At 32.3% G+C, this 24,306-nt stretch overlaps 1 protein-coding gene across 1 annotated transcript in view; it reads right to left on the bottom strand.

The window, feature by feature from the left end:
- The window catches only part of LOC143071269 (adhesion G-protein coupled receptor V1-like), a 127,832-nt gene that overhangs the window by 8,494 nt on the left and 95,032 nt on the right, over positions 1-24,306 (bottom strand). The window contains exons 70-94 of the mRNA XM_076245475.1: positions 22,052-22,191; positions 21,180-21,422; positions 19,833-20,008; positions 18,871-19,146; positions 18,412-18,564; positions 17,677-17,897; positions 16,877-17,036; positions 16,258-16,420; positions 15,665-15,778; positions 15,097-15,278; positions 13,700-13,882; positions 12,986-13,147; positions 12,035-12,122; positions 11,510-11,659; positions 10,475-10,806; positions 6,295-6,447; positions 5,600-5,746; positions 4,910-5,055; positions 3,994-4,198; positions 3,640-3,746; positions 2,972-3,091; positions 2,031-2,138; positions 1,653-1,820; positions 1,093-1,179; positions 599-662 (exon numbers count right to left, since the gene is read on the bottom strand). Of these exons, the coding sequence (XP_076101590.1) occupies positions 599-662; positions 1,093-1,179; positions 1,653-1,820; positions 2,031-2,138; positions 2,972-3,091; positions 3,640-3,746; positions 3,994-4,198; positions 4,910-5,055; positions 5,600-5,746; positions 6,295-6,447; positions 10,475-10,806; positions 11,510-11,659; positions 12,035-12,122; positions 12,986-13,147; positions 13,700-13,882; positions 15,097-15,278; positions 15,665-15,778; positions 16,258-16,420; positions 16,877-17,036; positions 17,677-17,897; positions 18,412-18,564; positions 18,871-19,146; positions 19,833-20,008; positions 21,180-21,422; positions 22,052-22,191 (4,048 nt within the window). The remainder of the gene's footprint in view (positions 1-598; positions 663-1,092; positions 1,180-1,652; positions 1,821-2,030; positions 2,139-2,971; positions 3,092-3,639; positions 3,747-3,993; positions 4,199-4,909; positions 5,056-5,599; positions 5,747-6,294; positions 6,448-10,474; positions 10,807-11,509; positions 11,660-12,034; positions 12,123-12,985; positions 13,148-13,699; positions 13,883-15,096; positions 15,279-15,664; positions 15,779-16,257; positions 16,421-16,876; positions 17,037-17,676; positions 17,898-18,411; positions 18,565-18,870; positions 19,147-19,832; positions 20,009-21,179; positions 21,423-22,051; positions 22,192-24,306) is intronic.

The raw sequence follows: 24,306 nt of genomic DNA, 5'->3' as shown, positions 1-24,306 counted from the left end.
AAATTCAGAAATTATTGCATGCATTCATTATTGCGATTTTGTCATTTTAGACTAAAATCTGATGTTAATTATTGCAATATTGAGAAAAATCCTGTTTAAGGTGGTACCTAACACTACAGGGAGATAACTCTGTAAAATCAGCTAAACGTTTTAATTACGTTGTGTTGTTTAGGGAATATTAAGCTTTTCAATTATCAAAATAAGTGTCTGTCAAACTGCTATATAACCAGTGTAATTTTTCTGATAAAATGGTTGGTTCAAATTTTTTGAATTTTTTTATATTTTTGTCAAAGGGTCAAAGTAAATACTTTGTCAAAATTTTATGAAAATTAAACGAGCAAATTTAATTTTAGTGAAAGTGTTGGGTACCACCTTATATTATAATTCATACAAAAATTTCAAAATGCAAGTTTAAATTATTGCAATTATTTATAACCGTCACATTTTTCGCAATAATAAAAACAATGCAATAATTTTTGAATTTACAGTATTATTGTGTAATCGTTCTGTACAATGTATTGCAAGAGGGATATAGATCAAATGATAAAGGACGTAAAGTATTTCTACCATGAATCTCTATCAACAAATGTACACTTACAGTGTCTACTTGATTGGCTGGATGATCATCTATTTCGTCTGGTATCGTAAAGGAATCGTCTCGTCTGAAAATTACAACAGTAAATATAGGTTTTATTTTTCTTAAATCTTAAAATCAATACAATGATTTTTGTGAGGTTTGTAAAGTCTGCAATATGCAGAATACTGTGAAATCCATTCATACAAGGAAAAAGAAAATTGCTTGATTCACATTATGGGGCACCAGTCAGGTAACATCCTTAGGAAAAAAGGTCCCTTTTTCAATCGCATCAGATCACCTGGTCTTGTGGTCAAAAACAATTTGAGCAGCAAATTAAAGTAAATCTTTACAATAAGGTTTTAAACAATTTATAGGTCACAGGTCAAAACTTGACCATATTATTATAAAACTTTTCAAGGAAAGAAACTTATTTAAAGGATTATATTTGTGTTTGTTGCTATTGTAAGAAATCATGATACTTTGAAAACATTCTGACTATCTTATAACCTACTTACTGTGCTTGGTACTTAAAGTTTAGTATTTTCTCCATTGGCCATCTTGCTGCCGAGATTTTTGCATACAAACAATACTGTAGTGTTGACCTAAAAAACATTGTATATAAAGGGATATTAGATTTTGTTATTCTTAAATTAATAAAAAAAACATAGCGAAAAACCATATAACAAAATAACACACTGGACTTTTCCTATCAAGTTTTGTATAAAAATATACAATGAAATACAGTAACAATAATAGTCGAGGTGACTTCATGACACTCATGTGAAATTTACTTACCCTCTATGGATCCATAGGGAGTTATGATGAGATGGCATTAAACTAATCACTTTGTCACTAATTCACCCAAGGTGTGAAAATGACCCATGTGTTGACATCTAGATGTCTTCAATTGTGCTTTCTTGTCATTGGGGTACTGTCTCATTCATGTATAGCATACCTCTCCTTATCAAAAAGCTTGCAGTTTTCTTTATTTTTCATAATGAAAACGATTCAGAATCTATATCCCCTTTTTTCAAACTACTTCACCTTAAAATAACTTATTGGTCACCTGACTTACATAGTAGGATATTCTGGGGTAGAACAAGGCTTTCTTGTAAGTTTACTATATGCCAACTTTTCCATTAACAATCCAAGTGATGATCTCCCTTTAGTAGCATCTCGTCTGCTAGGTTTTAACATTCCACATAAAATATTTAGTAATCCATTTAAAATCTCTTCAGGCAATCTGGAAAAATATAAACACAGAATATTAAGAGGTCTATTCTTATTGAACTCCTAAAAATACACTACAATTATATAATTTAATTACATATAACTCATCTCAGGAAGTGATAAATTTCTTAAGCTTCAATCTTCTATTCGGAACTGAATAGCACATTCTCTAACTTCCAATCCTAATAACACTAAAAATTATCAAATCTTAAAATCTACTCACTCTCTTATTTGTCCCTCATCTAAAATATTTTCCAGAATTTTTTCAACCAATGTCAGTTCTGTGTTATCAAGATCATCCTTTACTATAAGATCTAGTTTCACTAGAGTTCTGAAATATATTAAAAATAAGATGAATCTGTTTATTAATTCATTTCAATCTCCCTTCAGAATTATTTTCATTGTTTTTTATTTGGTACAATGTGTTCAGTTTTAAGCATTGATTTATGTTACCCGATATGCTAAATTGTATAATGCTCATTCTATATGTTGTAAACATTGCCCTCTGAAAACGTTCTTTCTGATTTTGTATATAATGTTGTATGTTTATTATTATTGATGTTGCTCTGCAGTTTGTATTAATTTTTTCAAGGTAGTTGTGTGACTCTTTCACAGGTGCCTTCCAAAGCATTGCAGTGTAGGCAATTGTAAATATTCTATTCTGCTTTTTCATTTATTGCATGCTCTACATACAAATATGTTATATAAGTATAAAATAGAGAATGGAAATTGGGAATTGATGTGTCAAAGAGACAACAATCTGACCAAAGAGCAGAAAACAGCCTAAAGCCACCAATATATGCCTTTTGTATTATTTTACTTTTATATGTTTATAATTCAGCTCTCAATAGTGGGTCTCATTGGGGTCTAAGTGTGAGGCGGGATTGCCGATTTATTGTAAGCGTGACACATGAAAGTCAAATTATTGTGCCACGAAAACAGGAAATGAAGTCTAGCGGGACACAGGAAATTACAAAAAAATGAAAAATGCTTACTTACATAGTGTAAGCGGGATACAGGAATCTGACAAAACAGTAAGCGGGATCCGGGATCAGAACTCCCCAATGAGACCCCCTCAATAGCTTTCATTTACTGTTGCAAATTATATTGAACTGCGCTAAAAAAGTCAATCATTTATGCAAACATTGAGAAAGTAATACCTACTTGAGTATATCAGTATTATTCTTTACTGATCCTTGGTTGATCACAGATTTCCAGATCTCTATATTAGATTCCTCAACAATTAGAATGCTAGCTTTAGAGAATGATGTATCTGGATGAACACTAGTAATGTAAAATAAATTTCTAAAATCAAAACTTTAAGTAAATAAAATCAAACTAATTATTGACAAACAAGACTAGGAAAAGTGGTACATGAACATTCATTTTCATGTTTAAAGTTAATGTTATCTTCCCTGAAACTCTGCTTAATACCTTGAGAATTATAATATAAAAGTCTTTATGATTAAAATGTTCATGCTTTATTTAATAACACCTGTCCAAATTACTATTTGTTACTCCCATTAACCCTAATTGCATGTTTAACTTTATGTTAACAGTCATCTCCCACGATATTGCATTGTCTCCCCTTAATACCATGAGGATGATAATACCAGCTAGGTTCTATTGTTTTGAATTGTTTCTCATTTTTTTGTGCCAGTGCCCTTTACATCTTGACTTATTTGTTATAGATTTCCCGTATTTTGAATGGTGTATAGTGTCTAATACCAGTAGTAGTTGTTTACAATTGTTGTTTGGTTTCTGGTGGATAGTTGTCTCATAGGCAAATATAACATATTCTTATTATATCTTCATAGTTAACATGTCCTTACCTCGCACCATTGTTTGGATTTTTCAATAAAACTTTGAAGAGTTTAGGATATGGATTACCCTCACTGGCTTTCTGTGGCGTTAATATCACATCTAAATGTTTGATTTCCTGTGAATAAATAAAAAAAAAATTCATACAACATTGTTTTGAAATACACTGTAAATTACATGAAGTGTCCTTAAGAAATGAATGATTGTCTTAATAGAAAAAAAAACATCGGCAAAAGTTTATAATTTATCATTTTACCTAATAATTCAAAAAATTAGAGGATAAATTTTAACTTATTAAATGGCTTAAAAAAGCAATTGCATCCCTAATTTTTATCAATATGCATTCATTTTGATTCAAACATTACCTGTGTGTTTTTCAGAAATGTTAAGACTCCAGTCTTTAAGTTGAAGGCATAATTCTCCAATGCTGGGTATACGTCTATCTCTTGTATTGTTATCTGACTGGTTACCTGTTCTGTTTGAAAACTGACATCTACGTCATAGTTACGACCTTTAACCCTTTCAACATTTAATGTCACTGTTGCTTCATTTTTATGTATTACTTTAAATCTGAAAAAAAGTATCATCTTATGACTTTGTGAATTAAAGATCAAAATATAAAATAACAAGAATGTGTCCATAGTAAATGGATGCCCCACTCACACTATCATTTTCTATGTTCAGTGGATAATGAAATTGAGGTCAAAGTTACAATTTGGCATTTAAATTAGAATAATTTTATCATAGGGAAAATGTGTACATAGTTTTGAGTTGATTGGACATCAACTTCATCAAAAACTACATTGACCAAAATTTAATGTGAAACAGGAGAGACTGAGGAACAGACGGATGGATGGATGGACAGACTAACCAATGAATGAACGAACAGATGCATGAAAAATTAAATGCCTCTTAAGGCGGGGCATAAAAATGCAAAGGGTTCAATAGAAGTCTGTGCACCATCTATAATTGCCTTTGTCTTTGTAAAATGGTAATGTTGATTGTAAAAAGTAACTCCATTCATCACTTAAATTTACAGAATTTTTAGTTACATATAAACCTTTAATATGAGGCCCAACTTCTGTGCAAGTTTCATTACAATCAAAAAAGGTTTACAAATTTATCATGTAAACTTTCATCATTTTGTCTGGGAATATAGCTTGTCTCCATTTATAGCTTTTAGCAGAATGCATTGAATGCCATTGGGACTAAGGTCTGTTTTTATCAGCAGTTATACTTGTATTGACCAGCACTAGAACCTTATGTTGCTATAGGACTTACCTAGAGTCCTCAGTAAACTGTAGTAAACCTCGAACATAGTCACTACTTAGGACTGTTATGTTAGCTGTAATACTTTTATAATCCAGTTCAGCATCCTTTCCAGCACTGGTAAGTTGTATGATAAACTTCAATTCCTCTTCTGGTTCCTGTAACAAACACCAATTATTTATAACTCATATAAAAATCCACAATACTGTCTGTCATTTGAGATCAAACTTAATTAGTTCTAAAAAGACAGTTAATATTACAGAACTATAATTCAGCTTTAATGACAAGAACAACTAATTTAACAAACTCTAGATCTGTTATGCCCGGTGACAGATCACATTTAAAATTATTATGGTAATAATTGTAATAATAGGGCAAAACATTTTTAGGAATTTTGGGTTGTCAATGCTCTTTAACTTTGTACTTGGTTTGGTCTTTTAACATCTATGATTTGAGTGTCACTGACTTGTCTTTGGTAGATGAAACATGTATCTTGCATACATATTTATAAGGGCTGATTCAGGGTGTGCAACCCTGCAAAGCATGGGTTGTTCTCAGCTTAATAAAGAATATTTCAATAATTTTGCCTCCCTGCCCTGTACCAAAATTTCAGTTTGCACCACCACCCAACCTTAATTCCTGGTTCCGCCCCTGATTATAGCCTGGTATACTGATGACTTTTATAACTTAATGTGTCCTTACCTGGTCATCCTTCAATGATACTTCAAATGTACATGATGATTCCTGTGCTGGACATACAGCTGTCCCTGCTGTCTGCATTAACTGGTTCCCTAACACAGCATCTTCAGTCTCTGTACTGGTAAGTGATGCTTTGGCTTTCCATGATACCTGGTCAATAGCACAACCAATGTGATAAGAGATATGTTATGATTTGTCTGAAGATTTACAAAACCATTTAATAGAAATAATATCTGCCTTGAAAATAATTTGAAAAGAATAGAAAATAACAATAAATTACACTAGTATCACTGTATAAGGCCATTCCTTTTGTTCTATGTATGGTATTGATCTTTCGCAGTCAGAATTAATATAACAGAAATATCATAAATGTGAGACACAGTAAAAGCAGTTTTGAAATTCCAATCAGGAGAATTATCTTTATATCAAAAGCTTCTCATATTCAATCTACAGAGACTTTTGATATCAAGTGATGCCAAACCAAAAATAGTGTATCTTTTGTGTAAAAGGAGACAAATTTGTAATATCAAATTTGCTTGTTTCTGAATCCTTAACATTTATTGTATCATATGGTTTTATTAAGATTTATCTGAATAAATATTGTTTAAAATAAAAATAGACTACTGTTAAAAATGGATAGAAAAAAATATTACAATGATTTGTAATAAAATCTTTTAGTACTTGTTGTTATATTGTACCTCAACTTCTCCAAAGTAGGCATTTATTCGTGACAGCTGAAGACTAAATGTTGGTGATGTGTCTTCATTCACTATTACAGATTTAGAGCTTTCAGAAAATCCAATTATTCCATTGGACAAGTCATTCTGAAGTATAGTTATTATAGCAAAACCCTGAAAATATAAAATTAATAACACAATTAAACTAGATTGAGTCTTTAAAAGGTCAGGGGTTCTTCCACATATCATGCAATTATAATTTTTCAGATAAGAAAGGGACATTACTCTTTTAAAGCAAAATTAAACTCTGCAATAATAATGAAAAAAAGCTATTTGGTGTTGATAATCCCTTTAATATTCATGCACATAAATAGACACAGGAAAATTTTGAAGTTGACATATTTGTATTTGTAAAGACTCTTGACCTATCTATTGTTGACCTTAAGCTATCTTCAGATATTTTGCTTTTAGGTTGCTGTCTCATAAACATTTGTGAAATATTTGATATAAAATATTCATAAACAAGAATGTGTCCAAAGTACACGGATGCCCCACTCGCACTATCCTTTACCATGTTCCATGGACCGTGAAATTGGGTAATAATCTAATTTTGCATTAAAATTAGAAAGATTATACTATATGTACTAAGTTTAAAGTTGATTGGACTTCAATTTTATCAAAAACTACCTTGACCAAAAACTTTAACCTGAAACTCCCACTTTCATTTTCTATGTTCAGTGGACCGTGAAATTGGGGTCAAAAGTCTAATTTGGCTTTAAAATTAAAATGATCATATCATAAGCAACAAGTTTACTAAGTTTCAAGTTGATTGGACTTCAGCTTCATCAAAAACTACCTTGACCAAAAACTTTAACCTGAAACTCCCACTTTCATTTTCTATGTTCAGTGGACCGTGAAATTGGGGTCAAAAGTTTAATTTGGCTTAAAATTAGAAAGATCATATCATAAGCAACAAGTGTACTAAGTTTCAAGTTGATTGGACTTCAGCTTCATCAAAAACTACCTTGACCAAAAACTTTAACCTGAAACTCCCACTTTCATTTTCTATGTTCAGTGGACCGTGAAATTGGGGTCAAAAGTCTAATTTGGCTTTAAAATTAGAAAGATCATATCATAAGCAACAAGTGTACTAAGTTTCAAGTTGATTGGACAACAGCTTCATCAAAAACTACCTTGACCAAAAACTTTAACCTGAAACTCCCACTTTCATTTTCTATGTTCAGTGGAGCGTGAAATTGGGGTCAAAAGTCTAATTTGGCTTTAAAATTAAAAAGATCATATCATAAGCAACAAGTGTACTAAGTTTCAAGTTGATTGGACTTCAGCTTCATCAAAAACTACCTTGACCAAAAACTTTAACCTGAAACTCCCACTTTCATTTTCTATGTTCAGTGGACCGTGAAATTGGGGTCAAAAGTCTAATTTGGCTTTAAAATTAGAAAGATCATATCATAAGCAACAAGTGTACTAAGTTTCAAGTTGATTGGACAACAGCTTCATCAATCAAAGAGCTGAAAGCTCTGAAGAAAAATGACGCCACTGTCTCTAATATTGGGATAGCTTTTATGCAAGTCTTGATTTTCACATACCGTAATTAGTTTAACAATGCAACATGTATCGTAAGCATATAATTGATATTCGTATGTGTGTGTGTGTGTGAAGTGAAGGTGACAACTGGCTGGTTTTTTAAGACAAATGAATAGGTCAAGACTAGCTGAATTGTACAAATAAATACCGTAGAAAGGCTTGTATATTTCTCACTGGTACATAGTCTGAATCTGAGTCCGTTAGCTTCCATTCACGTTTGCGCCCACTCATTTTCACCCCTTTCACTTTCACACCCTACATGTTCACACCCAATCTTAATTGGTTTTGTGTTTAATAACTATGTAAGCAAGTGTTTTCTTATAAGTATAATTGTTGTCATTGTCTCAAAATAAAGTGAGACAGCAATTTTTTTTTTGTGTTGAATAAATCTTAATTATGTTTTGGATAAGGTATTGCTAAAAATAATAATAATCCTTTCTAAATAAAGTGGTATTTTGTCAACGTTTTATTTTGTGTTGAATAACTCTTAATCATGTTTTGGTTAGTGTATTGCTATAACTTGTTTCATTGACTTGTTTCAAAATAAAGTGAGATTCTGACTATGTTTGTTTCTGCGTGTTGAATAAATTTTATCATGTTTTGGTTATATTAGTGGATTGCTATATTTTGGTTTCTATGTTTTATTGTTTCGTTGTTTCAGATCAATGGGACCAAGCTGTTAAAAACAATTATCTTTTGTGTTTTTTCCTTTAAAATCTTCAATGTTTTACTCCTACCAAGCTATAAATACATTCAGTATTTACACCAAAGCAATTTAAAACAACAACCATAATTTTCCAATTATTCAACTTGAATTTGAATTAAAATTGGGCGTGAATGAGTAGAGTGTGAATGTGCAAACGTGTAGGGGGCGAACGTGTAGGGGGCGAAAATGTATTGGGCACAAACAGACCTGATGCCACACAGTCTGAACCCCCTTCTCCCACAAAATATTAAGTAAATAATCTTTTTGTTACTGCTATCAAAGGTCTAATGAAACTCAGATAGTTTCAAACATTTGTCAAAGAATTCTAGTCAAACTGGCACCTAGTTAAATTGGCACCTGAACGTCGTAGGAAGGCGTCCCAGAAAAATAATAAAATAGCCTTGCCAGACGTCATAATTATTTGGACTAATACATGAGACATTGTGTATTTTTCTGCATTATTTTAACCAGTTGAGCATTTTACAGGATTGTTGGTTTAATGCTGTTTAAACTTTACTGAAAAACAAACACCTTAAATTTGCTAATTATTTGGCATGAAAGTTTGATTTATTGAAAAGGACTCATAGTTTTCCATTTTATTTTAATAATTGACTTGTTTTTACAATTACACAAATTGTCTAATTGTTAAAACAACAGCTTTGGTAAGGGCTTCGATGTTTACCTTTATACACTACATATTCACTTTCGTTTCGTGGTTTACCAAAATACACAACAACATATTCACTATGTACTTGGTAACAGTAATTAATTAATTGAATAGAAAATATTATATCAAATATTATTGGATGCCGAATTGACGTCGAATAGGTGCCGATTTGACTAGATGCCAATTTAACCAGGTGCCGACTTGACTTGTACGTTTCAATTCCTCTGCGATCGTTTGCGGTATTTTCTTGAGAAAACCTATTTTCCATCATCAAAGAGAAGAAGAAACTGCTTTAAAATGATTCTGGAACGCTTCATGATTGTTAAAATAAGTTTAATTCACTCAAAAACAATTTTAAAACTTGCGATTAAACAGGAAGTTTCCAAAGCACGTGTAAAAGAAGAAATTAACCGGTGAGAGTGGAAATCCGTACATGACAGATATCCCTATAGTACGACTTTGAAAGTAAAACAGTTCAATCCTTTTGTAAAACAATCTTTAATATACCTATCACATTAATGTTTGAATGGTCTTAAGCTTATTCAAACCATATAAGTCGGTATGAAACACCAAAACGGAATGAACAATAACCGATTACGTTTTGTAGTTTACAAATTCTAAAACTGGTTCCCGTCAAACTACAACACTTTGTTCGAGTGTAGTGGAATACAAGCCAAAACCAGTGTAAACTGGGTCCTGGCTGGTTTAATACTACACAATGATGCATAATGATAACACAAGCAGATTCCAGTTTGTTTGGAAAATAGGAAATACGAAACCAAGCGCGGTAGGCAGAGCAATGTAATGAAGTTCAGGTCGGCAGTTATGGAACAATGACTGCGTCATTTTCCAAAAACTACCTTGACCAAAAACTTTAACCTGAAACTCCCACTTTCATTTTCTATGTTCAGTGGAGCGTGAAATTGGGGTCAAAAGTCTAATTTGGCTTTAAAATTAAAAAGATCATATCATAAGCAACAAGTGTACTAAGTTTCAAGTTGATTGGACTTCAGCTTCATCAAAAACTACCTTGACCAAAAACTTTAACCTGAACGGACGAACGGACGGACGGAGCCACAGACCAGAAAACATAATGCCCCTCTACTATCGTAGGTGGGGCATAAAAATGCATAACTAACAATGTTTTTGTTTTATAACTGCATGATGTTAATTAGAAGCATCTGGTCATATCTGACCTAGACACAAGCATCTTATATTACCTTCTTGCCACCATCAGGTGATCCCAATGCTATTCTAGCGCCCCCTGTTGGCTGTGTAAGGTAGATAATCATGGTTTCATCAGGCTCTGCAGTATTGTCTGCTAGTATTGTCACTGACACAGATTTACTAACTTCTCCCTGCTGGAAGGTGACCTTGGTATCAAGGACTTCATAATCCTGCCCACCTGTTGCTATGTTGTTAATGTTCCTGTTGCCAAGGGCTTGTGTTATGGTATTGTTTATGTCAGATGATTGAGCCACTATCTGTGAAGTCCATGCCTCACCTCCACCAACAGATCTGACCACAACACTAATTGTTCCAAATACACCACCTATTCAAATATTATGTTTTTATAGTATCATTTGAAATAAAAGTCATTTATTTGTTCATGGCAAATTTTCTTTTCTCAGTCAATTTATGACTTTTGAACACCAGTATACTACTGTTGCCTTTATTTATAGTGGTCATCATTTGTAACAAACAAAATGTTGGAAAAAGTCTAAGGAATGACCACATAAAACATCACTTGTCATAAAGATATGTAGGAAGTTTTATCAACCAAAAATGAAATCACATCTCCTTATCCAAATTTCAAAGAATTATACATGTACATGTCTCACAGTGATAAAATTCGATTGATCGACTTTTTGGTTTATTTTTGTCTTGTGTCAAATAAATCAAGAACATTGAGAATTACATAGAACTATAATATAAAGATATTCTGTTTTTTTTTTATTATACTGACATTTCTAGTCAATCAAAAGCTCACACATGTAACAGTTTACAGAAAGATAAGTTATCCTCCCTGGACAGGTTATTGTCATCATGAACTGTCTAGTGTTAGCAGTCAAATCTATTTTAAAGTCTATGATTTTGAATTGGACCTGCTGCACTCGTGGTACAAAATACTACAACAATATCTTCAAGGCTTTTTTTTTTTTAAATTTGAAGAAAAACACTCAAATAATTATTCCGGATTGTAACTTTATTTCTTATTTTGCTGAGTAGCAACCTAGTTATAAAAACTGACATACCCGTCCTCTGAATATTGAGTGTGACCTGTGTATATGTCTCCTCTACAGATATAGTGAGTGGTTCTATACTCAGTATACCATAGGGATCATTACTTTCTTCAATTATCACTAATGATGTGGCATGTAATATGCTCAGTCGAGGAGATATTTCTATAAAAAAAATATGATGTATCAGAATTGTAGCAAAATTTAAAATGCTGTGAAGAATAACAAAATATATACAAAAAGTTAAAAGAAACATCAATGATACATCAACCTAACAACAACACTATAAAACAAGAAATCATATAGAGGTCAACAAGGGATAAAAGAATCGGTGAAGAAAAATCATATAACTCGTAAAAATAACAGATATTTGTAAATACAAATGTTTTCGATAACAATTTAGTCATTTTTCCCCCTAATTAAGCCCAACTTTTGTATTTTTGATAGTGATACATTCTAATTCATTTAATTTCATTTAATTTACTTATCAGTATGATTTGTAGTAGTGATGTGAACATATTTTGTTAATTACTAATTTACTTGGAACTAGTTCTGTAGGATATTTTTCCACATAGGTCAGGTTAATGTGAAAACTTTCTTCCTCCTCTGGATGGTTATCTTGTAAAACCTAAAAAAAAAAAAAAACCACTTATAAACAATAATAAACTGAAACAAGAATGTGTCCAAAGTACACGAATGCCCCACTCGCACTATCATTTTCCATGTTCAATAGACCGTGAAATTGGATAAAAATTATAATTAGGCATTAAAATTAGAAAGACAATATCACAGGGAACATGTGCACTAAGTTTCAAGTTGATTGGACTTCAGCTTCATCAAAAACTACCTTGACCAAAAACTTTAACCTGAAACATGCACTTTCATTTTCTATGTTCAGTGGACCGTGAAATTGGGGTCAAAAGTTTAATTTGGCTTTAAAATTAGAAAGATCATATCATAAGGAACATGTGTACTAAGTTTCAAGTTGATTGGACTTCAACTTCATCAAAAACTACCTTGACCAAAAACTTTAACCTGAAGCGGGACAGACGGACGAACGAACAGACGAACGAACGAACAGACAGACAGACAGATAGACAGACGGACGAACGGACGCACAGACCAGAAAACATAATGCCCCTCTACTATCGTAGGTGGATCATAGGTGGGGCATAAAAATACATTTGGCATTCATGTAAAAACAATCATTTACATGTTTGGTTATACTGAGTTATTTACCCTTTAATTGTCATATAGTAACCTATTACAAAGGACTTTATAGATTCAAAATATTAAGACAAAGGATATTGGAATTTGTTTGCAGTTGGATAAAAGGAGAAGAAAAGAAATTGTCAAGATATACAACTCATTATCAGAGCTTCTATGGGTCTCAGCTCCATTATTCAGCATTAGTTTGTACTGTAATGTTAACATACATTGCATGTTACTGCAACACAACTGGATAATATTATCAGAGAAACTGATACCCACCTGTATCATTATGAGAGCTGATATTTCACCTGGTTCCATGATGATAGCATTGGTCTCTGTTGTAATGTAATCTAGGCCTCTGTCAGCACTAACACCTTGAGATCTGTATGTTATCTCAATTTTTCCTTGGGAACCATAAAATCTTTGTACCAATAAATATGCCTTCAAAATATTAAATAAAAACAATGAAATTTAACATTTTTTCATACATCTAAAAAGTTTCAAGGCACCAAAAAATTGGTACCCACAAAAATGAATGATTCCACAGTATTGCAACATAATAGACCACTTTCGAGTGTGTCATTCAATAGAAAAAAATGACACTTGTCAATTATGCACGCCTTTATGACATCATTTACCAGCTAGAGGGGATCGCCTGTTTCCCTGTACTATTAAAGTTCATCAAGCGTCTTTAGTGATTGTCATTATGCAGGATAAACTAGATATATGGTTTGTTCTGTAGGTACTTAATCACAATTCCCTTATGACAGCAGCGTTGATTGTCAATTATGATAATTCAATTTGCCAAATAATTTGTGCCATATAGCATCATAGTTTTCCAACCACTCGCTCAACATGGGAACCGAAGTGACAATGCCCCTAAAAGCACAAATGATTTTGCATGGAACTTGTAGGTTGTCTTTTACTTGATCCAAAAAATATTTGTTTTTTTTTTCTGACTGGCAAAGTACATTCTTAAACTTTTAGATATACCTTTTCTGTTAGTTCAGAAACTAAAGGATTGGTAGAATTATCTGCAAATCTGACTACACCATATGGTTCTATCTGTACAGTGGTTTTGGTAGGGTCCAGTTGAGTTCCTCCTGATACTGTGGTAGATGGGATGTGAGGTAAATGTATCACAAAATACTCTACTCGTCCTGGTAAAGCTGTCACCTGAAAACAATCAATAGAAGAAAATCAGAATATTTCACAGAATAGCTAAAAATTAATAAATACTATTTTTGCTGAAGTTTCCATCACAATGATATTCTAGATCTTTTTAGCTAAGCATTCAATTCATAACATCTTGCTCGACAAACACGGTTTTGTAAATTCAGAAATTATTGAAAGGTTTTTATTATTGCAAATACTATGATTGGATGATTATCACAATAATAAAAACTTGCATTCTGATGTTCTGATCTGTATGCATATTTTCCTGAAATCCAAATGATTAATCTCTCATTTTTGTCCATTTTTCAAAACTCGCAGTTACCGGTATATATATGTAACAGCCGGTATGTTCCGTCAGTTACTTTGTTCCAGCGGAACTTTTCAACTAGTTATTTCGTTCCGATGGAATTTTCCAACTAGTTGTTTTATTCTGAGTGCAGTCGAAAAGTTCCGGAAAAAAATAGCTAGTTAAAAAGTCCCGTAACAATGTATCTTGTTGAATAGTTCTGGCGGAACAGAACAACTAGTTAATTCGGTCAGAATGTTGCCTTCATAACGGAATAAGTTGTAATTCATTGGTATACATTAATCTGAAATTGATATTTTTAAAAGTACCCACATGAGGAGGAACTTTTGGGTTAGTTTGTTAGTTCCGGTTTTGACTAATTTGCAAAGAGGAACTTTGTGACTAGTTGATAAGTTCCTTTTGACTTTTGTAATCAGTATCTTGGTTCCCCTTTGAAAGGTTCAAATATAATATGTTACACTTTTACTTTGCATCAATTCTCTAAATGGAACTTTGTGACTGGTTGATAAGTTCCGTTGGAACTTTTGGGCTAGTTTGTTAGTTCCGGTTTTGACTAATTTGGCAAAAAGGAAATTTCTAACTAGTTGATATGTTCTGTTGGAACTTTTGAACTAGTCACTTTGTTCCGGTGGAACTTTTAAACCAGAGAAAGAACAAAGTAACTAGTTATTAAGTTCCTCCGGAACTTTTCGGCTAGTAAGTTCTTTCCGCCCGGAACTTTCCAACGTCGAAACAAAAGAGCATTTACATATACACACCATAATTTCTTCATTGCAATGAAAAATATATCAAACTTTAGTCATCTTGTTTGAAAGAAAAATAAAACTGTCTGAGAATTCTTCTAAGAATTTTATTAAAAAGTGAATCTTAAGTGACCAAACCATGCAGTTTTGAGGTATAGACTTACAGTAACACTGAAATCTTTAGTGTCCACACCATGAGGTATAGTGACGGTCCCTGTCTGAGGAGTTATGCTTCCTAAAACACCATCCCCTGGTTCCTGGCCAGAACGATATCCTATTTGCCAAGGAATGCTTACAGGTCCATAGGTACCAGTCCTGAAAAGGGTCATTGTAGCTGTGTTTGTTTCTGAAAAAGGAAAGGTGCAAATGATAAGTGATTTAGAATTATCGCATGATGAAACACAATCTTTCAAACAAAGCAATTAGATATATCAGATAAAATATGTTTTAATCCATATCAAACTGAAGATTTTACTCAAATGAAAAAGGTTTCCAATTTACATAGGTTAAATTGTTGGAGAAATTTTCTAGATTTGTTCTTATACAAGATGTCAGTGGGATATTTTTTTCAAGTATACTATACACAAGATTTAGTTTGGATGGACTTAAATATACCAGGCATATTGTTATTATAAAAAAAAGTTGAAAAAGCATGTATATATGTTAAACGTAACATTAATAAATATTAAAACATCTTTTAAAGTATTGACAAAAATGTATAGTATTGCCTACCTTCATTAATACCAGCCAATAAATCTCTGAACCCTATCACACTGTTAGCTGCTTCTGATGGCACTGTTATCTTGGCTTCTGTTTCTAGTGGCTTTAATGCTGGTGGCTCTGTCACTAGAAGTGGAGACAAGTTAAGTAATCATAATAATCATAAAAATAATATTCTTCAGTTTTATGAATGCAGTTTAAATAATTTTAAGTATTTTATTTATGTGTTCCTTTCAAAATTACTATAGTGTCTAGTTGCATTGTTTGCAAAAATATCACAAAATACAATTACTTCAAAGTATGAAGTATATTTGTGTTGTTAGAATGTTGTTTCAGTTAAAAGCAACCCCAAATCTCCTGTCATTTATATAAAAACTTTGTAGAACTTTTGCTAATGTAATTAATAAGTACACTTTTTTTATTTTTTATTTAAGACTGCAGTTCTTGCTTTTGATAAAAAAATCATTCTTTTTTTACTGAATTTTTCAATCTCTGTTTAAAGCTTAAGTCAGATATATAAAGATTTTGTTTTTGTTTTGTTTGATACTGTTCTGTTTGAAATCATGTTTATATTAAACATAAAAATATTAAATGTCTTAATATACCTCCTGCTTCCAGATAATCAACTGCTTTAAGGGTAGCTGTAAATGTTGTGCCAACAGCCAGAAATCCATTTCCTTCTATTGCTATTGTAACCCTTACACTTGTCTGACCTTCATCAAACTTCACTGTACCAGTAGTTTTTGAAAGAACAATACCAGACTGAGGCTGCAATACACAAAATGTTATTTATGGAATTTTGTTTCAGATTCACATATTCGTCACATAGACGACAGTCGTTTCCTGGATTATTGAATGAAAGTACATGAATACATAATCAAAGTTTATGTTGATAAATTCCAATATACTGTAAATTAAAAAAAAAATTGTACTACTCTTATGATTAACAAAATTGTGTATGGATATATTTCACAAATATGAACTTCCATTTTGAATTTTGATAGCATTATATGTAAGCAGCATTCCCTGAAATCATATAGTAAAATATTTAAGCATAATAATAGTTAATAAATGCACACAAATATTTTCTAACTTTATAGTACATGATAACAATTTTTTTTCATTAATGAAAAGTAACAAATAACAAATATTTTTTTTGGAGGGGAATTTTAAGAAATCAAAGTAAAATAATCAATAAACCATAACATTATCAGTCCTACTTACGATATCATATTTTAAGGTAAATGTCAGCATAACTTCACCGAATGTTCCTTCATGTCTAGTGAAATTCAGGAGTACAGATCTTACTAAATCTGAAGGGTCCACATTTATCACTTGTTGTGACTGGATTAGTCCAAATAATCCATGGGGGTGGTCATTGTATCTGAAACAGAACGTATTTTTAAAATTCTCACTATATGTTCAAAGTAATGCGTGAAGATGTTCATGCTAAAAAAAATTAATGAAATTTGATAACAGCTTCTTTTTAAATGAAGATTTAAGCCTACAAATGAAATGATTAAACATCTAAGACTGTACTTTTACTTGAATTTAAGTATGTCAGTAGGGTTCTCTTGTGGTGATTATTACAACCAAGTACAATATAAAATCCTTTGCTGGTTGTACAGGAACTGCTTATTGTTCAAGGGCACCTGCAGTTATCTCTAGCTATTTCAGGTGTTTGTGTTCATTTTACTTAAGTACTGTTAGCCCCTAGGGTTGAACAAGAAGCATTTAAAACCAATCTCTTAATCTGTTATAAATCATCAAAGTTTCAGGAGTTCTAAGACTGGTGAGTATTGACAGTGGTGCTACTTCCTCCAGAGAGCATCAGTTCTAAGACTGGTGTGTGTCTGCAGTAGTTCTGCTTCCTCTAGAGAACATGAGTTCACCCTTGTTTTTGTTGGTTTGTGTTGTTCAACCTTTCTTTTGTAGTCTTTTTATAATCTAAGAATAATATTTTGTGCATACAGTTTAGTTATGCATGCAAGGGAATTGGTGTAAATAATATAGCATATACAAACCTTATGTGAAACACAGCTTCATTATTACTGGTATCTATCTCAGCTCCACCTTCCACAGAGGTTAGGATGACCTTGAAAGTTTCTGTTAATTCTGGAAGAGTATCTGGTAATATCTGAATGTTAAAGCTGGCATCTCTCTGTAAATTAGCTATATAGACTGAACCATTCCTGGGTTGGAAATCTGTAGTGCTATCAAATGGTCCTGTTATCTCCCAAAATACCTGTTACATAGTATGAAAGAATCTTATTATGTACTGTCGAATAATTTATTCTAAGGACGTTTTCCAAGACATTTTTTTTTCTTACAACATCATATTTAATTTTCAGCTCATACACTCTTGCTCTGATTCCAAATAAGACAATTTAAACTTTTGATCAAACACCACTGGTAATGCCTAAAAGTGAATTATATTATTGTATTGAAAGGCAGATGTTTTGGGTGTGAACCAACTAGAAATTCAAAGTTTGAAATTAATATTTTCACTATGTTTCAATACCATCTATTCATACACGAACATAAACTATTATAAATTTGAAGGTGCAAAAATAAGTGAAGGATAAGATTAGACTGACTTACAATTCCAAGTGAACATACCAGGCAAAATTTCAGATAATAATTACTTTTTGGGCACCATTTTGGTGCTTTCAGTTATATGGATGTCTATTTTTATAAAGTGCACACAAGCAGTGAAAACAATTTCATGTCATTTGTTTTTATGTCCTTCAATCACTTACCTGTATGGTTCCAACCACTCCTGTGGATTCTTCCCTTTTGATTGGAAACTGTAACTGAAAAGGATTTACACCTGTTGGTTCATCTACTGTCCTCTCTGCCAAAGCTACACCAGAAAACTGTATTATACCACTAGGATCTCCATTCTTCTCAATCTGTAATTATTTTGTAATCTTCGTTAAAATCGTTAATAACATAAGAAAGGTGGTGAGTTTATTTCTTCAATTCAACTTTAATTCGATTCAGTGCTTAGATGGAAGGATGGATGGCTGGCTGTTTAATGTCCATTGGCAAATTAAATGCATCTTCAGGACGAGAGAACATGATTATGTGAAATGAAATATAAACCCTGTTTGCGCTATAAGATCAATACTTTAAGTTCAAACAAAAATAAAACATATTTTAGATGTTAATTCATGCAATTAAAACGATAACTCTGTCTGAAAAATGGTTGAACTTACAGTGACTGAAGCTTTGCCAGTATTTGGTCCTATCTCTCCATCACCACTTGATTTAGGGTAACCAGTAATTGTGACAATCTCTACAATAAATATCTCTTGTATTTCCCAGCTAGAGTAAGGTTTGATATTGAGGGTAATAGTCTTAGCTCCTGATTCCCCATCAGACCATACTAGATTACCACTAGTGCTTTCTTGGTTGTTGCTGATGTAGAAGATATCATTGGTTTCTAGCAGTACTCTCTGTGGGTTATTTGGTCCCATCAGTCTCCAATTAACCTTTAAAATAAATGCAGTATGAGTATTGAGACTAAGAAGCTAGTCCAAGGACCTCATTTCACTTACTAACAATCTATATATGCTTTATATCATGGGTGACCAAGCTAACTTTGTTTCTAACAAATTGTTCAAGAGTTTATCTTCTGAATTTTAGTTCACAAATCTTTCATTCAATGTTATAGTGACCATGATGGTTCAGCAGCCAGGATGTATGGTAAAAATTCCAGATATAGATATAAGAAGATTTGGCATGAGTGCCAACAAGAAAACTCTCCATATATATATATATATATATAAGTAAACCATTATAGGTCAGGGTACAGTCTTCAACATGGAGCCTTGGCTCACACTGAACAGCAAGCTACAAAGGGCCCCAAAAAATTACCAGTGTAAAACCATTCAAATCGGAAAGCCAACAGTCTAATGAACGTATTTAGCCTTTAAGCTAAGTTCAACTAAAATCTAAGATTTTACAAATGTTTTGAACCTTAATCCATGAAAATTGATGTCCACGAAACCACAGTATTGTATATCATTAACAATTCAATTCTAAGAGCTCTCTAGTTTGACAACAAGAACAAACAGTTTTTAAAAATACTTTTATCATGCCTAATCTTTCACAAGCAGCTACATTTCCTAACTTTAAAATCTTAAAACAATTATAATATCACATATATGTATCTTACTGTTTGTTGACCTTTTACACCTCCTGACCTTTCAATGGTCAAGGTTGTTTGTACTTGTCTGGCTGGATTCACCATGACAATTTTCAGAGGACCTTTGAATCCAAACATTCCATTTGGATAATCTGATTTTGCAATGGTAACAGTTGTTGTAGAAATAGCACCAAGCTTGGCACCACCTGTAATTATCATAAAACCATGATGTATTCCTGAATAACTAGAAAACACAATTAAAATGATCAGACAGCATTCATTCATAAATTGGAACTGCCTGGTTGCAAATTTACAGTGAAAAAGCCAACATTATAAGATAAGTGGTGATTAAATGAATCAGTTGTAAACCTCAAATTTTCCTTTTCAGCCACCCCAAAAATAAACGTATGTCTGAAGGTCATCATGGCATGCTTTCTACTATCTTATTTAAGAACAACGGACAGACCAGGAAAACATAATGCTCCTGTACTATCCTAGGCTGGACATAAACATAAATTTGTGTTATCAAAAATGACTAAAAAACATATGGTCTTGTATTCTATTTTTTCACCAAGCTTAACTTTCCCAAGGACTAAGTTTAAAAAAAAATTCTATAAGTCATTTCTGGAGGATAATAAAGTATTATCACTATCTTCCCGTAACAAATGGGAAATAGACTTAAATATACAGATTGAAGATTGGAATGCTATTTATTCCATGCCCTTCATTATAACCAGTAATTCGTTTTTACAAAATTTTCAATTTAAGATTGTTCATAGGATTTTACCATGTAATTCCATTTTATATAAATGTAAATTAAAAGAAACTGAACTATGTACATTTTGTTCAGATGTTAGAGAAAATATTTTTCACATTTTTTGGGAATGTAATGTAACACAAAACTTCTGGTTTTCCATTTTAGATTGGATTAGAAATTATGACATCTTCTTGCCTTGCAAAAGAGGTCATTTTAGGTGTGTCTGAGGATTTTGTCAACAGTAAAACAGTTAATAATATCTTGTTGTTACTTAAATACTATATATACAAATGTAGATGTAAGAGTATATTGCCCACAAAATATGGTGGGATAGAATATTTAAAGTATTGGATTAAAATAGAAAAATACTCTGTATGTTTCTTAACCCCTACATAAAAAATAAAAATGGATCAGAAGTGGTAATTGTTAGGACAGCATTGACAAAATGAATTGTAATATTTATGTCTTATTATACCATTATGATTTAATCGATCTTACAAGTGTTAATTAACTTTTTATACTTTGTGTCTAATACTGTATTATGTAATTTCACATGTTTCATCTCGAAAAATAAAATAATTTCAAAAAAAAAAGAAGTTTAAAACCATGTTAAAACTTACCTATAATACTGTTAATGGTAATAGTGAACTGTTCAGCATACTCCATTATAGAATCATCTTGTAGAACAATATCTATTGTAGCCTCACTTTCACCATCCTGAATCATGACCTCTGTGTCAGCTATCACATAGTCCACACCAGCTGTAGCATTTATATCAGTAACAGTAAATCTCACTGTCAATCCACCATAATTACCTCCCTTTCTAACAACTGGTATCTTAGCAACACCCGACTCTTCCAGCACTGAAAATAGAAAATATAAAAGTAAATTTACAGTAAAATATATATGTGTGATATATGTATCTTGTTTCATACCTTAAGCTACACTTTGAACCATTAAAACCAGATGGTCTATTTCAATTCATCATTGGGATGTCTTTTGCATTCATTCAATGTTTAATCTACTTTTTTATAATCTATGGCTGCACACCAGAAAAACACTTCTTCCATGGTAACACCTTCATATAATTCATTTTCATGTATAAAATAAAAATTATTTCTCAATCAAGAAGGTGAGAAATGTGAAACAAGGACTGAAGAAACATCTAGATTTCTTAATGCTTTGGAAAGATTATTCAAGTCAATATGAGTTAGATGTATGTATTTCTCATTTAAATATATATTATACACTATAAACCAAGGTTGTTGTTTTTTTAATTCTAATTGTATCTTAATTGTGTATGTAAATTTTATGTATCTATGCTAATCAATGTTCTTTTTCCTTATACTTGAATTCTCTTTATGGACATCTGAACCACATTACAGTTAAATACTTAATTGGTCCTTATTTTTGTCTGAATCTTCATCTTAGCATAAAATGTATCAAAATGTTTGACAGGAAGTTGAAAAGTTACAAAAAACAACTTGACTACCTGTAAACTTGTCTTCTTTAAACTGCACATTTCCTTCAGCATTGTCATTCTTCTCTATAAGTATGGTCTTTACATTGAGGGAACCAATAGCTGGGGCCATATCTAATTGTAGTCCATTTATAATGGTATAGTTATTGTTACTGCAATATAAGAAATTTTCTATAAGCCTACTGTAGATATTTGATTTTATATGAATTTGGTTAAATATACTTACCATGAAATTACATTTATATTATATAGAATATGTTTGCTTTCACAACATGTTCTCATCGCAATTAACTAGGTGATTAAAAATTACATCCATGAGATGTACTCACCTACGTCATAGTTCACCTGTGTAACATACACTAGCTTTAGTTTTAATTTTTGCGTTCAAGAGAACGCATGTTTCTCGTCGACAAGAATTTTTAACAGTTTACTGTTGAAAATCCTTATGTTTTATAAAAGACATTATATGTTTTCGGAATATCGGTATACGATTAATTTAATGTGAATCAGAATACAGCGATTCTGTCGTCATTTTTACAGCTTACGAGTCTGGAAATACGACGACCTAGAAAATGACCTTTGTTTAGCCGCCATTTTCAAACATTAAATCGGGTCCGAGGAAAGGCAGAATTTAGCTGTCAAAACCGGACATGTTACGTGAGTGCTACGTTTTTAAAAAAGATATATATATAAACGGATGTTTATTCATTTATTTATTTTTTCACGCTGGCCGGATTTTTCACTGCATTAGAGCAATGCTACGAAACGGGTCGAGTGGAAAGTTTGGATAAAGTCGATTGTTTACAATTTGCAGTCTGTACACGAGACTGTGTAAACACATCATTATATTAAAATCAGAATAGGTATTTTGACCAGATCTGATTATTTTAATGTGGAAAACGTCCGTATGGGAGCGTATACCACTATTGTCACTAGAACCTCAGTTGGTTCAGTCGATTGTTTACAAAAGGATTTAAAATCTACAATTTTAAAGCCCGTTATCCATTGGGTACAAACTCGAAGATTTTAATTTGGGCAGGTGGTGGTTCACTGTTGGGTATTTAACATTTGTGTTTATTAGTTTGATCGCAACCTCGCTTTGGTCTTTTCGAAATACGTCGGCAAGATTGCAGCAGACGAAAATTGGACGAGAAAATAATCTTCTTAAAAATGTATGATGAACAGTTTAGACTACGTAGATCACAGGAGCCTGCTGGATCCTGGTCTGTCATAGACACTGAGCTATGGTTATTGTATATGCAACCAGCAGGTCCAATTAATGGGCCAGAGTTCAATATTGCACAAAAACCAACAAACAATTTTCTTAAATGCTATGCATATAATTATAATGGGACGTGCACCCAACAATATTGCACATACAAACATGCTTGTTTAAAATGCAGTGGGGTACATCCGGTTATATATTGCACTAATAGCAAAGTGACTAACTCTAATGATCCTCAGTCACCTGGGATTGTTCAGAGATTGAGATCAGCCCGGCCTCAAGCACCACAAAAAACAGCATCTAATTTTCAACCCTTTGCACCTAGGCAAATGCAAAATAACACAAGATTCCGTTCTCCTGGAGCATTTATGGGACAAAGGCAAAACCCCAGTCAAAATTAAATCTTTAAGAGAATTACTGTCAAATTATGAAAACAAAACTGATGCAGCAATGTTATTATTGGGATTTATAGAGGGGTTTAGATTAAACTATACTGGTCCAAGGATCTCGAGTTTTGCAAGCAATCTCATTTCGGCAGAAGTTCACAAAACTGAAACGAATTTAAAATTACAAAAAGAAGTGCATCTTGGTAGAATGTTGGGCCCCTTTTCAAAAATACCAATTTCAACTTTAAGAATATCTCCTATTGGGGTAGTTTCAAAAAATGACGGTGGATGGCGTCTTATAACTCACTTGTCATATCCTCTAAACTGGAGTGTGAATGATTTCATTGATCCAGAAATTTGTAAAGTAAAGTATTCTTCTTTTGATAAAGTGGTTGGGATGATCTCTGAATTAGGAAATAACGTGCTTTGCGCAAAAATGGACATTAGTCAGGCCTTTAGAATTTTATTGGTTCACCCAGCTGATTTTGACCTTCTGGGAATTTTCTTTGATGGGAAATATTATATTAATAAATGTCTGCCTGAAGGCTGTTCTATATCATGTGCCCTCTTTGAAAAATTTGCCACTTTTTTGCATAAAACAGTTGCATTGAAAGCTGGCATTGAGACTTTAGACCACTATTTGGATGACTTTTTCT

The sequence above is a fragment of the Mytilus galloprovincialis genome, chromosome 4 (assembly GCF_965363235.1).
Source record: "Mytilus galloprovincialis chromosome 4, xbMytGall1.hap1.1, whole genome shotgun sequence".
Taxonomy (NCBI): Eukaryota; Metazoa; Mollusca; class Bivalvia; order Mytilida; family Mytilidae; genus Mytilus; species Mytilus galloprovincialis.
This window is presented reverse-complemented; position numbering and strand designations above follow the sequence as displayed.